The 15513-nt window shown below is 38.6% G+C and overlaps 3 protein-coding genes across 11 annotated transcripts in view; 2 read left to right on the top strand and 1 right to left on the bottom strand.

The window, feature by feature from the left end:
• Positions 1-5394, bottom strand: part of myo6b (myosin VIb) — a 42442-nt gene extending 37048 nt beyond the window's left edge. For both annotated transcript variants that reach the window (XM_086274020.1, XM_086274019.1), the window contains exons 1-2: positions 5222-5394; positions 1834-1982 (exon numbers count right to left, since the gene is read on the bottom strand). In XM_086274020.1, the coding sequence (XP_086130146.1) occupies positions 1834-1950 (117 nt within the window). In that variant the 5' untranslated portion in view covers positions 1951-1982; positions 5222-5394. The remainder of the gene's footprint in view (positions 1-1833; positions 1983-5221) is intronic.
• A 2107-nt stretch (positions 5395-7501) lies between these two features.
• Positions 7502-10066, top strand: colec11 (collectin sub-family member 11). 2 transcript variants are annotated; one of them, XM_086274698.1, is made up of 7 exons: positions 7502-7670; positions 7946-8111; positions 8216-8287; positions 8809-8880; positions 8988-9041; positions 9161-9256; positions 9406-10066. In XM_086274698.1, exons 2-7 carry the CDS (start codon positions 7976-7978, stop codon positions 9813-9815), a joined length of 840 nt encoding a protein of 279 aa, XP_086130824.1. In that variant the 5' UTR covers positions 7502-7670; positions 7946-7975; the 3' UTR covers positions 9816-10066. The 2 variants fall into 2 exon arrangements, with proteins under 2 accessions (XP_086130824.1, XP_086130825.1); XM_086274699.1 differs by having other exon boundaries at positions 9424-10066.
• Positions 10067-12852: 2786 nt separating this feature from the next.
• dcdc2c (doublecortin domain containing 2C) overlaps positions 12853-15513 on the top strand; it is a 34379-nt gene continuing 31718 nt past the window's right edge. For 6 of the 7 annotated variants that reach the window (XM_086274590.1, XM_086274591.1, XM_086274593.1 and 3 more), the window contains exons 1-6: positions 12853-13350; positions 13710-13758; positions 13969-14045; positions 14183-14314; positions 14617-14772; positions 14897-14945. In XM_086274590.1, coding sequence (XP_086130716.1) covers positions 13067-13350; positions 13710-13758; positions 13969-14045; positions 14183-14314; positions 14617-14772; positions 14897-14945 — 747 coding nt within the window. In that variant the 5' untranslated portion in view covers positions 12853-13066. The remainder of the gene's footprint in view (positions 13351-13709; positions 13759-13968; positions 14046-14182; positions 14315-14616; positions 14773-14896; positions 14946-15513) is intronic. The other variant, XM_086274595.1, reaches the window with a different exon arrangement.

The raw sequence follows: 15513 nt of genomic DNA on the forward strand, positions 1-15513 counted from the left end.
CTCAATGGAACAAGTCGGCTGTGAGAGAAACAAGGAGAGACATGGCAGGATAATGAATAATTTGGTGGGAGAGAACAGGATCTGAACACCTGACTGAGTAAGTGGGTGGGTTACAGCTGGTAGGGATGGTGGTAAGGTTATTTGCTGATCTTGCAGTAACCAGACAACTTGGCACCATCATTCAGTGATGCAAGAACGACACTGACATCAACAGTGAGTTGCTATATACAGTATATATTAAAAGTATCTGTTTCTTTTATATATATTTAATGTTTGCTACACACTGACTATAAACAACTGCTTATCTGTGTGAGACTGATCCATCTTGTGCTTTGACGCATGGTTTCTTGCCAAAAACTGACTGGAAGCGTAATGAGAATAGGCTTTGTGTGCCCGCTAACAGGTCTTGGCACAAACTGGTCGTCCACAATAACAATCATGCGAGAAATGTCCAACTAGTAAACTGACAGAGGAAAGCAGGCAGCCAGACCGAGAGTCTTGCAGAAAGCTGAGGCACTAATGAGTTCAACAGAGCACTGAAAAAAACACTCAACTGCCCTTTCATTTGAATGGGAGTTTAAGCTTTGTATTATCATACAAAGTTTTGACCATCTAGTCAACAATATTTTTTAGCTAATGTTATTGCCTCCAATGGCAATATAATCAGTGCAGGACATGGACATAATCTGATGCAACTGCAATATCCAGAGCCTCAGGACACTTCTAATGCAATCGGGGCCTTGTAATCGGAAGGTTGCCGGTTCGAGCCCCGGCTTGGACAGTCTCGGTCGTTGTGTCCTTGGGCAAGACACTTCAACCGTTGCCTACTGGTGGTGGTCAGAGGGCCCGGTGGCGCCAGTGTCCGGCAGCCTCGCCTCTGTCAGTGCGCCCCAGGGTGGCTGTGGCTACAATGTAGCTTGCCATCACCAGTGTGTGAATGGGTGGATGCCATTTACCATTTTAAACATTTTTTGTATCTTTAGCATGTGAAATTAACATATTTTATCTCAAGAAAATAAAAATACAAATAAATTCTCAATGTAGATTCTTATATGCCATAGATGCACACCAATGCATATAATGTTTTCCCTGTACAACCACCATGCATAATAGCTGATATTACATGAACTCTAACATTGATGATCACTACATTTCATAGTAAAGTTATAAAGGAATGATGGTTGAATTTAGCTAATTTTGGGTCTTGGGGTTATGTATGATGACAGTCAGACTGTCACGGCGTGAGCATAGGACACAGAACAGAGCTAACATTATAGTTCATAATAACGCTTTTATTTTTGCAAATATGCAAATTATCTTGAGGGCGCTTGTTGACTAACTTGTTACCTTGCCACGATATCTGCGGTTTGACAGACATTTGCCTGCCACAACAAACTATGTTTTATAGCATGACTTCGCTATCCAGTACCTGAAAACAAAGGCAAAAGCAGCTGCTACTGCACAGGTCTGTTGTAAGCAGTAGAGGCCTGCTTGCTGGGGATACATGATGGCTCAGGTGTAACAGGTGGCCTTTACCTCCTAATGAGCAGCTCTCCCTCCTGGCAACACTATCAGCACACCTGCTGCTGCCCTTTATTTATTCATGTCTCTGTACATGTGGTCTCTCATGTTTCTCACATTGTACACATTGTTGTGCTAACGCCTTTCTACCTGAAATCACGCTTAATAAAATTATTGAACGTTTTATTCAACACACTACTTTCAAATTCCTAATAAAAATAGTCATTTGGAATAATTTTTTATATTAAAAGTAATGTTGTGTGCGCGTGTGTGTGTACACGTGTGTTTTACTTTACTTGTGTGATAACCCACCTTGCCCTTTTGGTTCAGCGGTTCTATGGTGAGTGTGTCGGCTCCTATGTCAGTGATCGTGCCCAGCTGGAACCCGTCAGTGGGGTGGGGCGCCCACACTGGCTTCCCATCCTCCATGATTTACCTCCAGTCAGCACAGGCACACAACTCTGCAAAAGGGAGAGACAAAAAGAGGAACACAGACGTAAATTAAAATAAATATGTAAAGCACTGTTTTGCATTTTACTTTAAGCAAACAGAGTCTGCTTCTAGGTTTATGGCCACTTACTATGTATTACACCTAGTCTCCACAACTGCAAAACGGAAGTTGATATCACTATCGTAAATTTGACGTCAGAACTTCAATCGCCTGTGAGGGCAGCTTCTCAGAACCGCCACCACATTTTTGTTTACCATCTATTCTGTATTTGCATGGTATTTGCCAAAGTCTTCATTACACCCTGCAGCTTGTAAAAAGCCTTGGGAACTATAACATTTTGCTATTACTTCACACTTGAAGACAATATTAAAGTAGCTAGCAACTAGGCCTACCAACTATGGTGAAATCTCACCTAAATAGAAATAAATAAATACAAGAATTCATGATCAAACTGATCTGCTATATCTGATCTCTACCTATTTGCATTGCATGACTGGGATCTGACAATTTGATGGTGCTTGCTGGTCCTTTGAGAGAGGATTTCTAAGGAGTTGTCTGCTGCAATCTTAGTGAAGACAACACTCCCCCGAATGACCCCACAAATCTGACAAGAGAAACAATCCACTTTGCAAGTGTGCTGCTAGGGTTCAGTGGTACGCCAAGTTAAGAAGCTAAATATGGTACGCTACAACCACTGGTTAATGGTTTGTGAGGTATAAAATACAGTATTTAATTTTTCTATTTATTGGTTATTTTAAACACTGTTAGTTTTACCAAATGCACAGCTTTATGAGTGAGGCTGAGTAAGGTAATTTTGTAATTCTTTAAAGATTCATATGATCACTGAGTGGATAACATGTGTCTGAATCTGTCAAGTAAAGTTTCTTTTTAGTTGTAGGATTAACTAACCTGAGTTAATCCTACAACTGAAGAGCTCCTCAAAGCAAAAGTGCTGATGTTATGCTTGAGTATCCAATAAGCTTCAGGGATTGAGGTCAAATGTCAAAGTAGACATCTAACAGAAACTGCTGATAAAGCTTCAACGACAACTAAAAGTTCAGCAGGTGAATGCACTCAGCATTAGGACTGATCCAACTTAGGTATCTCTTTTTCTTTTTCTGTTTAGACTTACAATAAGAAAAATGAGCACACTTCATATATTATTAAATCCTTTTCATGAGATAATGTTAACATTTCAGACACTTTCATTGCTTCTATGTCCCAGATAACAACTACTGAAACAAGTGATTTCTTTATGTCGGTTTAGTTACCACTTCTTACATGACAATAGCAATGAAGGACCAAAGATCACAGTTTTACTCCTTTATTACCAAACGCATTTCCCTTCAGGTCAGTACGTTTATGTCTGGGAAGTGCATGAGGTTGATTTCTAAACACAACTACACTGGTTGAGGAAACACACATGGCTAAACTGCTAAGGCCATTAAAATACACATACATCCACTGTCTGGCTATGTATAATAAAGTGCATATTCTACATTTTTAAACAATCTGCTGCCACAGATAATGAAAGGCATTGAAGAAAAAGACATGCTGTTATCTCAGTTTATTGTTATGTGGCCTATCTATTTATATTTATAGAGGAATACTAAACTTTCAACAGTAGATGTCTTTGTCCAAAGTAGGCGCTCAGACCAGCAAAGGAAAGAGTTCATATATCAAAGGATAAATGTTCCATCAAACTCCTAAATGTAACCATCGGAATTCATAACAGCAAAGACTCTGCACCATTAAAGTCAGGTAGCAGGTCAGGTACTAGGATGGGTAGATAGATCTATCTTAGTGTCCTAGTTGTATCTTAAATATCTATCTCAATAGATAAATTGATAGATAGATAGAAAATCACATTCTAACATAAGCAGAAGAAAAACGCACAATGACATTCCCGGTCTATTATCTCTAACCTTCAAGTGTGAGATCAAGGCTAGAGGGAATCCTAAAGATTGTTTTTGTTAGATAACTGATAACCACATAACTATCCCACAGTTCCTTTCAAGTTAATTTACAGTTTGTTCACACATAAATTCACAGTTTGTTCACAAATGAAATTCAGTCACTTGAATGGTTCATGAACACGGAAAGCTTAAATGGCTACACGCATTTTGCTATAGCGGAAAGACTTTGCATACTGGAAAACCACAATAAAATGAACCGTACTTTGCCAGAACATTCTATAAGCCAAGTTCCATTCATTATAAAGGGCGTTATATTGGGCTCTTTTAGAAGAGCCCTCCAAACTGTCTGCATCCTTGGCTGCATACAACAAAACTGAGACCAGCCCCTCATGAGTAACTTTGACTCTGCAGCCTCAAATCCTCTTAGTATCTGACCCTAATCCAGACAGAGAGGTGAGACGCCTGAAGTGAGATGTAAACCTCACAAATAAAAGTCAGTGAGCAGGTTTGAGACAATGCAAATCAGAAGGGTGTCACATATCCAGTGAAACAGAGAGCCAGAAAGTACGGAGAGGAGGAAATATGAAAACACACACACAAATATATATACACTCCCACACAAATGAACACTGCTTGAGAGTCAAAGCAGTACGCGGTGAAACACCCCTCGTGTTTCCTGCCTCCTGTTTCCGGTTCTCTCTCAGGGAAGGGAGGCATGGAAAAAGCATTGGACGATGGCTACAGAGCAACAGGATGAAAGATGCACACACAACACAGGGTACACTTTCAGAAGTGCATGCCAAGAAAGCATTTAGTTTAAGTGGTGTGCCTACATTTGAATGAAAAGTGACATGTCAGAGAAAGAAATTGTAAAATAAAATAAATAAATACATAAGAATAAAGAATCCTGGTTTACGTTTGTTAATCCCGTGAGGACACTTTAAACGCATCACGGCTAAATTATGTACAGGAGAAATATCTAGGACAGAATTTCCTGATAGCAATCAAGCAGAAACGAGATGTGGGCTAAACTGTCGGCTGTTGTGATTACTGGAGACAACCTTAAAATGAGGTTTTCATAATTACGATTAACCCCAAATAACTTTTTCAAAGAAACTTATGGAACTAAGCACGACTACTGCACCAAGACACCAAACAGTACACCAGTGGAAGTAAGTCAAAAGTACAGGTTTAAACAGAAGCCCACAGAAAACTCAGTTCCCAAATTGCTCTTAAATCAGACAAAGTACTTCAAAATACTTGTAACGTTAGCTATTTGGAATAAAATTTTAAAAAGCTTAACAGGTAGACAAAAAAACAACCACACACTTACAAGTGAAATCCTTCAAGCAGTTGAATTTACGTTCACGGTGACAGTAAGACGTTTTATGCTCCTCATTCGGTTGTATGTGTGCAGCACTGGTCCAGCTTTCCAGCTTTGTCGGTGTTTCTTCCTGCAGCAGGACGGATGAGGTAGCAGCGGGCTGTCTGGGTGACAGGCTACGCTCGAGCGCCGGTGAACACCGGTGACGTCACCCTCACCGCGAAAGGTGCGTTAAAGTGTCCCTCGTAAGATCCTGTGACGTTTTTATTTTTGGCTTATGGTTTATACTGATAACTAAACATTAAAAAGCCACTCATATTGTAAAAATCTAAACAAAAACAGCTCAGGTCGGCGATCGTGAGTGTGAATAATTTCAGTTATATCACTTAATACTTTTTATATTCGAATTGTTTTCCATCAATGTATTAATGCATGTGAATCTCATTAAAAAATTGTTCCGTATAAACAATCACAAGAATCACAAGAATTTTAAATATGCAATGTTTGAGTGTCTGAATGTAGGTATTTTATTTCACTAATTGATGGGCTATTTGTTTGGTCTGTCATCCTTATAAAAATAACAGAGGATTAGCAGAGAGCACGTGGCTGCGAAGAAAAGACTGCAAATGTTGCCTCGAGCTTCATGAATATTTGAGTGGCAGGTAATCTGAAACTTTTGGGGGGATTTTTGAAGGAGACATCCAATCCACAACTGAAACACAGGCTGCCACTCGGTTTGTAAATCTAATTAGGACACCTGATACGCCAGTACTGGATCATATCTGATTACGGACAGTAGTTGACAGCAAGCACTAAAATGTAGCTTTTATTTTTAAAGCCCCCAGATCAACACCAATCTACAAAACTCTTACCTTTTTTTTGTATCCAACCACTTTGGAGTTAAGACAGTTAATGAATTTGATCTTGTGTGATTTAACGCAATGTTATATTGACTGATGAATAGCAGACTAAAAAAGTAAATGGTCTGGTTAGCTTTTATATTAAAGATCAAAGCTTTACTGCTTTGCCTGATGGACAATGTCTCCCCCATGTGCTCATATGGCATATAAGCAACCATATCCCATGTAATTACAGTTCACATGGAAGGGATGCACTAGAAGGTTCATGATGGCGAGAATCCCAGTGCACACTGGAGGAAATGAGAGCAATAGAGACACCAAGGAGCACAGAGTTAAGCAAAACACAAATAAACAATAATTTCAAACCCACATGCTTGTAGGAAATGTGTAGTGAATGGAACTTGGTATACTTATAGAAAGAATGCATGGCATAAAGTGAAATCCTCCACTGAAGCTAAAGGAAGGTTTTTTGTAGAAGGTGAGGACTCAACGTTTTCTGTGTTAAAAAAAATAGTGTTTTTATTTTGATACTTTCTCGTTGTTATTTTATGAAATTATTTGTTAAGTTATTTAAACAATTTAATTTAGGGAGGTCAAACTCATTTTGCATCATGGGCCACATACATTAAACAGTTAACGGCTGTCTCAATTTTGCTACAGGATAAAGAGATATTGCTGTAGTAAATGAAAGAAAGCTGTCCACACAAATAAAGACATGTGTAATGTTACAGAAAAAATTATGGTAGTAATTACAATAATAGAAGAGTAATTCACAGAAATTCACAAAATAGTTTTTCCTCTGTGGACTCACTGCAAAACATAGAAATTTACAGCAGCTAGTGAAAAATCAGGCACGCTTCTGTGTTTTAACTGTTATTTTTTTTAATCAATTATTTAATTACTCTGGTATAGTATGGTTAGCGATGGGAGAGCTCTTTATCAGTAGGAAAAACTGTAAAAGCAATGACAAAACAGTAAAAACGTAGAAATCGATGCCCTCTCTCACATTTTCCAAAGCTCTCTAGCAGGCCAGATTGGAGTCTTTCCTGGGCCAAATGTGCCCCCCGAGCCTTATGTTTTACACCTTTGATTTAAATCCTTAATGTTAAATAAATAACATCATATGATAGACATAACATAAAAAAACAACTCTCCTTGTAACCATTTCATATGGACCACAGCATATGTAATGATAATCACCACTACTGGTTTGTATACAAACCAAAATACTACAGCGACTTGCTAAAATAATAGATGCTACCTTGTTACTAAATCAATGTGCATGCTAGCTCTGTAAAATGCATTATATATTTAACTCTCCCAATTATCTGATAGCATTAAAAAGTTGAGTCAGTATATTTATCAGGCCTCTTTGCTGTCAATCTCTTGATCGCTTTCCCAGCTAATTATCTGTGGGGAGCCCAAATGCTTTGGAGTTTATCTGTGAACTGTTTACAAAAGTCCTATCACACACATTCTGTGGTGCCTGTGTAGAGGAACATGAAATGCTCTTGTAGGACCACCAGCACTCAAAGCTCCTGCAAATCTTTGGACATCGGCATTACTTTTTTACTTCTGTCTGGAAAATACTTCTAAAGGTAGGCGTTTCCGATTTTGAAATACTGTATAGTTTTCAAGTAAAAACGCTTTCTTAGAGTTACTAAAAAGCTGTGTGTGTGTACTTGGTTTATGCAAATGTAGTTCTAAATGCAGCTTTGCAGTCTCTTTTTTATTTATTTTCAGTGGAAGGAAATTCTCACTTCTAATTCCACTATTTTAATTCTGAAATATACAGATACATATAAACCAAGCCTTGCTTTTTATGAATGATTTTTTTATATTAGCATTTCCTTAAATTGTTTTGTTTCTCCAGCATAGCCCCCTAATCATCCCATGTAGAAGAATGACCGGTGAGAAACTGTTACTGCCAATGATACTAATGTCTGTAGTGATGAGTTTATTACCAATGCAGACATCATATGGACAACACTTGCCAGAGGAGTCTTGCACTGTTCAGATCCTTGTCCCTGGACTCAAAGGCATGTAGCTCTTTGTTCTTTCTTACAAAATGCATACCAGACACCTTAAAAACCAAGAATAGACTCTATCTGATATAATAATTGTTTTTCTTCTGCTCTAAAAGGAGAACCCGGAGAAAAAGGACAAAAGGGAGCACCTGGGAGACCAGGAAGAGTTGGTCCGCCAGGGGAGACTGGTATATTTTATGCAGTTGCACCAAAAAAATATATTATAGAATGTGTTTGTTTGTTTTGTGAGTAAAAGTGCATTCCCCTAAAATGCAAATCTTTAAAGAGAGAATATTTTCCACATGCCCACATTTATAGATCTCCTCATTTTCTCATTACTACCACTAATACAAGAAAAACTGGGGTAAAGATCACATTTCTCGGGCTGATAATGTGCCGTTACATCACTACCAGGCCATCCAGAAATGGTCAAGTGTTTATATTAGGGTAAGAGGTCAAATGAGAAATGGTTTGTGGAATCCAGAGCTGTGGACAAGTGTTTATGGAAGACCTTAATGAGGAGTGAAGGGTGTTCTCTGAAGCATATTCATCATTTTAATTAATTAACCTTTAGTGAAAGTAAAGATTTATTGTTTAATATATATAATTTTGCTTTCATTTGTGCTGTTTTAAGTTTGTCTTGACTATAAGATATACAGTATGTCTCTATCTTCATATGAACAATTTACTCATGTTGCATTCTTTTTAGGTCCACCTGGGGTCAAAGGACACAAAGGCATTATGGGACGTTATGGAAAAGTTGGCCCAAGTGGAATGAAAGGTGCTATAAGAAGCAGAGATGTACTGTCTGCACACTTTTTCAGGAATGCATCAATTATTTGTTTAGTGTGTTTTTATGATTGATAAATATTTACATCTCTGACGCAGGATCCAAGGGAGATCCAGGTGACCCTGGTACAAGGGGCCCAGACGGAGAGCCAGGTGGGTTCTAAAACCATCTTATTTTGTTTGTCAAACAGATGGCAGCAGGATTAGACAGACACATCTGTAAATGAATAAAGTCAACTTTGTGATAGTCCCACACATTTTTGTCTTATCAGGGGTTCCCTGTGAGTGTGCGCCAATTAGAAGGATGATTGGAGAAATGGACATTCTTGTGGCTCAGCTTTCCTCAGAACTAAAATTCATTAAAAATGGTAAAAGATTTGCAGTCTTTAAAAATGCTTTTGTATTTTAAAAAAAATATTTATCAGTTTTGGTATTTTGCTGATTTCCTGTCCTATAGAATTGAAAATGCGGGCATGTCAATGTGAAATTTATAGAAATACAAGTGCTCATTTTTCAGCACTGCCCTCCCCTGCAGCTGTTGCTGGCATTAAGGAAACAGACAGTAAAGTCTATCTGTTGGTGAAGGAAGCGAAGCGCTACACCGAGGCTGAGGGCTACTGCCAGACGAGGGGAGGGCACCTGGTCATGCCGAAGGATGAGGGAGCAAACGCAGCCATCGCAGGGTATATAACCGACGCTGGCCTGAGCAGAGTTTACATTGGCATTCATGACCTCGAGCGCGAAGGTGTTTTCACCTACGTAGATCACTCTCCCATGACCACTTTCAGCAAATGGAGAAAAGGAGAACCCAACAATGCCTATGATGATGAGGACTGTGCTGAGATGGTGACCTCTGGGGAGTGGACTGATGTGGCGTGCCACCCGACAATGTATTTTGTTTGTGAATTTGACAAGGACAACATCTGAGGCCAGTATATGTTAAACAGACTGCAGACTGGACAAATGTAATGGAGCAAAAACTGTAATCTTATTATTTTGCTGTATCCTCTATCTGTAAATATGAATACGAAATGATACGCAAGTTGTGCAAAGTAGTATACTTTCAACTTCCTTTTTGCTTATGAGCTAATAAGCTATTTATTTTCTGAACATACAAAATATCCAAATGTTTGTAAATTTTTTTTTTACGTCCTTGATACATACTGAAATAAATTAGTGTTTCCAAAAGCATGCCAGGAACTGAGTTTTTATTTAATTCAGAAAATCCACTGAGCAATATTTGTAGCAGTACGATAGACAAACAGTGTAAATAAGCAAATATAGAGAGCTGTGGATTGTGTAGAAAAAAAAATACAATTAAAAGACATTCCAGTTGAGTGAATTTAATCAGATGAACAGAATACAGCATGCATTCCACATTCATGTGCTGTGCAATAAACATTTATACATAGTTTAAAAATAATTTTTTTGCACATTAGTTTTTGCTCTTGAACTAGTTGCGCTTATTTACTGCAGCAGTTAAAGCAAACTTATGGAAGAAATATACGATAAATGATGCAACACAAAGCTGCAGGAGTTAACACTACTACCTCACAGAAACAAGGTTCTCGGTTTGAATCCACTGGCTGGCTTCTGTGTGCAGAAGTTGGGCTCTTGGTGTCCAGGCTTCCTCCCACAGTCCAACGACGTGCATGCTAGTTTAACTGCTGGTTCTGAATTGGTCAGATGTGAGTGTGAACAGCTATTTGTCTCTGTGAGTTAGCCCTGCAATAGACTGGCGAACATGAACATGTATACATGCATGTCGCAAAATACTTATATGGCTTACATTATGTTTTAATCATTAAAGTGACCCATTTAATATTATTGTAAAATAACAAAATAATTACTTTTCTGTTGTAATTTCCACATGGACCATCGCCACCCAGTGGGCGAAAGCTCATCTTACAGCAAAAATCCCTTACAGGGGACTGAAGTCAGTGGCTGCTCCACATTTTATCTGTTATGTTAAGGAAAGCACAGGTGTTACAAAAAAACAATAACTGTCATGCTAAAAGTGCAGAAACCAGGAAATTCATTAATTTTAATGTTTACAGTTGTTCTTCTATTAGGTTGATTTTAGGCTGTTCTGTAGCACTGCATAAATACCAAGCAGTAATTGGTATATGTGCTAAATATGTTAAACATGAATCATATCAAAGTCAAATCATTGCGACAATGTCCTTCTGAAGTATGCAAACATCCTAACGAGTGAACACGGTAAGGTTCTCATGTATTATCCAGCGAGCAATGCAATTACACCGGAGTCACCTTACATCTTTATAACATTCACTCTGCACCTTAGTGTGCTGTAATAAATGGGAGTTTTAAAATGGATGGCACTGACCTTTAAGAGCGCCAAAGGAAACTCACCCACTGCTTCCCCTTGATTCCTGACATGACATATCACACTTTGGCTAAGCACAATTTGAATCACAGTTACCCTACGACATGTATCCTGGCTAAGAACTGATAAGAACTAATTGCTGGAGACTTTTATGACTTTGCATAAAATTCTGAAAACCATTTGATGCAGTGTCTAAAACCTGATCACATACTAAGCACATTGACATATTCTCGATTTGTAGTGTTAAATTAATGCTGTCAGTTTTTTTTAATATAAAAATAATTTGCCACCTAAAGTTTAAAATAAAAATAACAGATTACACATGACAATAATATGACAGCCTATTGTTTGCTGAATGACAGAAACAAGATATAACATACCTTAGATTAGTTTGACATTTTCATCTTTGAAAATCCTCCAACGGTTTGGTTGTGTGACTAATAGGAGATGTCTTGCGGCCCTGGCAGCTATTGTTTTAGGATGGGTGTCCCAGCTGAGATGATATCCTATTGCATCCCTCTAAGAAGAGGAATTTGAATATGCATGATGCATTTCTCCTAATAAAGCAGAACACCAGTCCCTTAAGAAATGAATAATTAATGCTGAGATGAATTATGTATTTAATTGACCAGGAGTTGTCCGCCATAAACCAATTAAGTGCCATTGTTGCAGCAATCTCTGGTTACCTTTGTAGTAAACAGTTTGGACAGCTCTGTCTAAAAGTGAAGGGGCTGCAGCCACTCTGCTACAGTTGTAATATACAATAGGAGTCTGTCAAAAATTTGAATGGGATACATGTTTTCTTCAAAAAAAGAATACACTTCTTTGGCTTTCTATTATATTTATTATCACCGTTATACACTTACAATAGATTTTGGAGGAGGGCATAAATGGTAAACCATATGGCATGGATCATGAGGAAAGATCTATAGTAGCCTTGTGTTAAACTTAAGTTGGCTTTGTCAGACAGAATATGTGTAGATTTCATTATTTTCAACATTTACATATGTTATGAGTGTATATAAATAAACACTGAGAGAAGATTGGAGTCAAACAGTAAATGTGTTTTATATTAGCGGATTAAACCTGGGAAAAAACTGCATCCCAAAAGGATGTACAGTGCTTAAAAAAGTTATTATGCATGCGAAAGTATCCTTGGGCAAGATTCCGAACCCGCAGTTACTCCCATTTATAATATGCCATAAACGTAAGAAAAAAAGGGGGAAAATAGAAATGTGTTGAAAACACGTTTAAAGCTAAAAAGTACTGAATTGAATTCACCATAACATTTCTGTCTGTTCAGGAATGAAAGTAAATAACAGCAATTTGGGATCTAAAAAATGAAGATAATAACAATAATAAAAAATAAACGACATATGCTTTGTTACAGCGTACTTTACATTGGGTAGTGGCCTAATAAATTTATTAAGCAATGAAATTCACCGCTGTGTTCTGTCAATTAGTTTCTCGTTAAATACCATGAGATTGAATCAGCCAGCTGGTAATGAAAATTAAAAATGAGTTTGTTTGTTTTTTAATACAGACCTATGAGCGGTTTAGCTAAATATGTAAAACCCACTGGGGTCACCCCACTGGTTGCCTTGGTAGCACCAGAGGTTTGGTATCGAACACTAAATTAACCTTAGCTACACAATAGAAGACACGACGAAGACGTGGATACGTATCTTAATACTACACCTCTCATGTGGAAGAACTGAGAAGCTGTCTCCAGTTACGTCTCCGGAGGCCAACAGAGCTGACACATTAACTTCTGACACCAAGGGCCACCGCTGTTTGTTGTTTGAAATCGTTCCCATTAGCTAACACAAGTATGCCCAGCACAACAGGGAGAAGTGACTTGCCACCCACAAAAATAATCGTCGTCTACAGGAACGGAGATGCCTATTTTCCCGGCAGGAAAGTAGTTGTGAATCCGCGGTACGTGCCATACTTTGACAACTTTTTGACATCTCTGACCAAAGGGATTGAAGCACCTTTTGGCGCTGTGAGGAGGCTCTACACCGCCACACAAGGCCACCAAGTTCACCATCTGGATGACCTTCAGCACGGGAGTGAGTATGTCGCGGCCGGAAATGAGGCGTTCAAGAAACTGAAGTAAGTGTCATGTTTTAGGGGTGTCCTGTCTGAGTTTACTTGTATATACTGGAATCTACAGGTTTTTTCTTTAGCTTCATTTGTTGGCAAGGGGATTTGACTAGGCTGGTACTTAATATTCATTAAAACGCTCTGAATATGTCAGCTTATCTTAAATAAAGTCTAATCTGTCTTTAAATGTGATCTTTTGGACCCAGTATTTTAGTCTAGTCAGCAGAGCACTGATCTTGAGCATACTTTTACATATATAACTATTTGATTTCAATTAGTTTTATCAGATCTAAAGATGCCTTACTCCCACATCCTTGCATAAGTTTCCTTGTACCTAAAGGTAATTTGATTTTTTTATTGCCTTCAAGTTATTGTGAAATAGCAGCCAAGAAGCCACAGAATAAGAAAAAAGAACAGGTAGGAGCAATGTTTTGTGTGTGTGGTCAGTTATAGTGAAACTTTTTTCATGTGTCCTTGTTTTAAGTTTAACCATTCTGCCTGAATGCTGATGCCATCCTTAAAATCTAAGTTGCTCATGAAGGTCCTGTCGAGACACATAAGATTAGATTTTGAGTGACGTGCTGAAAAAAAAACCCCCACTCAGTTCCTCCTTTATGAAATTTTCAGATCCAACCTGTTGTTCACAGCAGGATAGTAGTTTCTGCCCGCTGGAAGAGAACTGCTGATGAGTCTTGCACAATAAAGTGAGTATTGATTTTAAACTGCATACATATTTTTCCACGGTGTTAAAAGAATAATGTTCTCTGCCGTGCTGTGCAATGCAAGAAACAATTCCATTTATTTATTCATGGATCTTTGTGTGTCGTGTTTTGTTTCATAGTGTCTTCACCAACAGAGAAGTGCTGGTTCCTCCGGCTCAAATACGGATCCCAAAGTATACCCTTAGAAGCTGGGAAAACGTTTTAGCTATGGTGACAGAGAAAGTGCGTCTTCGCACGGGTGCTGTTTTCAGGTAATGTCAGGACATTTAGTCATACATCATTTTTAAACTAGTTAACTGGAGTATCAGTGAAGGTTGTTTTCCTCTTGCCTTCTAATTTAGAACGTAATGTGATTAGTGGACACTTTACAGTCAATTTAAATGCAGAAAAATGATACTTGGGAAGGAGAGTAGAGGGACTTTTGCAATTAATTAGAGATCGAGACCATGTGTGGTTGTGATGTATTCAATAGATTTCATTCAGGCAAAGACGTAGCTGAAACTATCACTAAACATTACTGCAGTGAGTTGTTTTTCTTTATTTGAGCTTTCAGGCTTTGCACATTAAATGGACACCCTGTCTCCGGTCCCACTGAACTGGAGAACAACCACTACTATGTTGCAGTCGGTTCAGAAAAGTTTAAGGCGCTCCCATATTACCAGTGTGTCCCCAGGAGGGATTTGCTTAGGGAAAATAACATGACTGAAGGGTACGAGATGTGATCTTTCATGGCTTTTTCTATATGTCCAGAATAAACACTGGATTTGATTTTATTTCGATAAAGAAAGCAAAAATGTGTTTGTCAGTATTGTTTTTCCTTTTCTTCCCTGCAGCCAAGGCATCCTGCCCAGTACCAAAATCAAAAGATGTGCAAAGAATGTGGTGAGTGTTGATGCACTTTGCCATCTGGTCCTTCACGTTCTCCTAACGTGCTAAATTGGTACCCTTTTCCCCCTGAACTCCCTCCGGGTCATTGTTGTAACACTTTGTTAGACTCACAGTTGAAAAGCGTATCTTTGCACACACAGCATTTCAATTAACATTTCCCACGTGTGAGACTTGTTGTGGGGGCGCAATTCGTTATGAAACACCACTATCATCAATCACTGTCTGCAGGAGGCATTGAGTTACCGTTGCTTTCCAGTTTGATGGGTAATTCCCACAGAGACAGGCTGGCCCACTTGATCAAGTGCAGTGAGCCTCATAGACAGATCATATGCACAAGGGGGACTTCGTTTACAGCAAACTAAAAGAAAAAGAAATCTCTTATTCAAACAAGAGCTGGGACTATTTGTATTGTGATTAAGTTGACAGTGAAATGCTGCGAACCCATACGGGGATTGCGCTGCTGTGGGCCCGAGATGAACACCAAATCACGTGATGAAGATGAGAACATGCCCACTCAGCAGGTCTAGGTAGAGATGGGCCCCACTGTGACAAATGTGCCTGA

The sequence above is a fragment of the Aulonocara sp. 'chitande type north' Nkhata Bay genome, linkage group LG19, assembly GCF_057382095.1.
Source record: "Aulonocara sp. 'chitande type north' Nkhata Bay isolate Kocher_YH1m ecotype deep benthic linkage group LG19, A_spYH_male_GT1.1, whole genome shotgun sequence".
NCBI classification, from domain to species: Eukaryota; Metazoa; Chordata; class Actinopteri; order Cichliformes; family Cichlidae; genus Aulonocara; species Aulonocara sp. 'chitande type north' Nkhata Bay.

Bases quoted from the DNA above. Each gene is read 5' to 3' on its own strand.
- colec11 (XM_086274698.1), top strand. From the start codon at position 7,976: ATGACCGGTGAGAAACTGTTACTGCCAATGATACTAATGTCTGTAGTG. The intron at 8,112-8,215 runs GCATGTAGCTCT...CTGCTCTAAAAG, and splicing joins CCTTGTCCCTGGACTCAAAG to GAGAACCCGGAGAAAAAGGA. The intron at 8,288-8,808 runs GTATATTTTATG...CATTCTTTTTAG, and splicing joins TGGTCCGCCAGGGGAGACTG to GTCCACCTGGGGTCAAAGGA.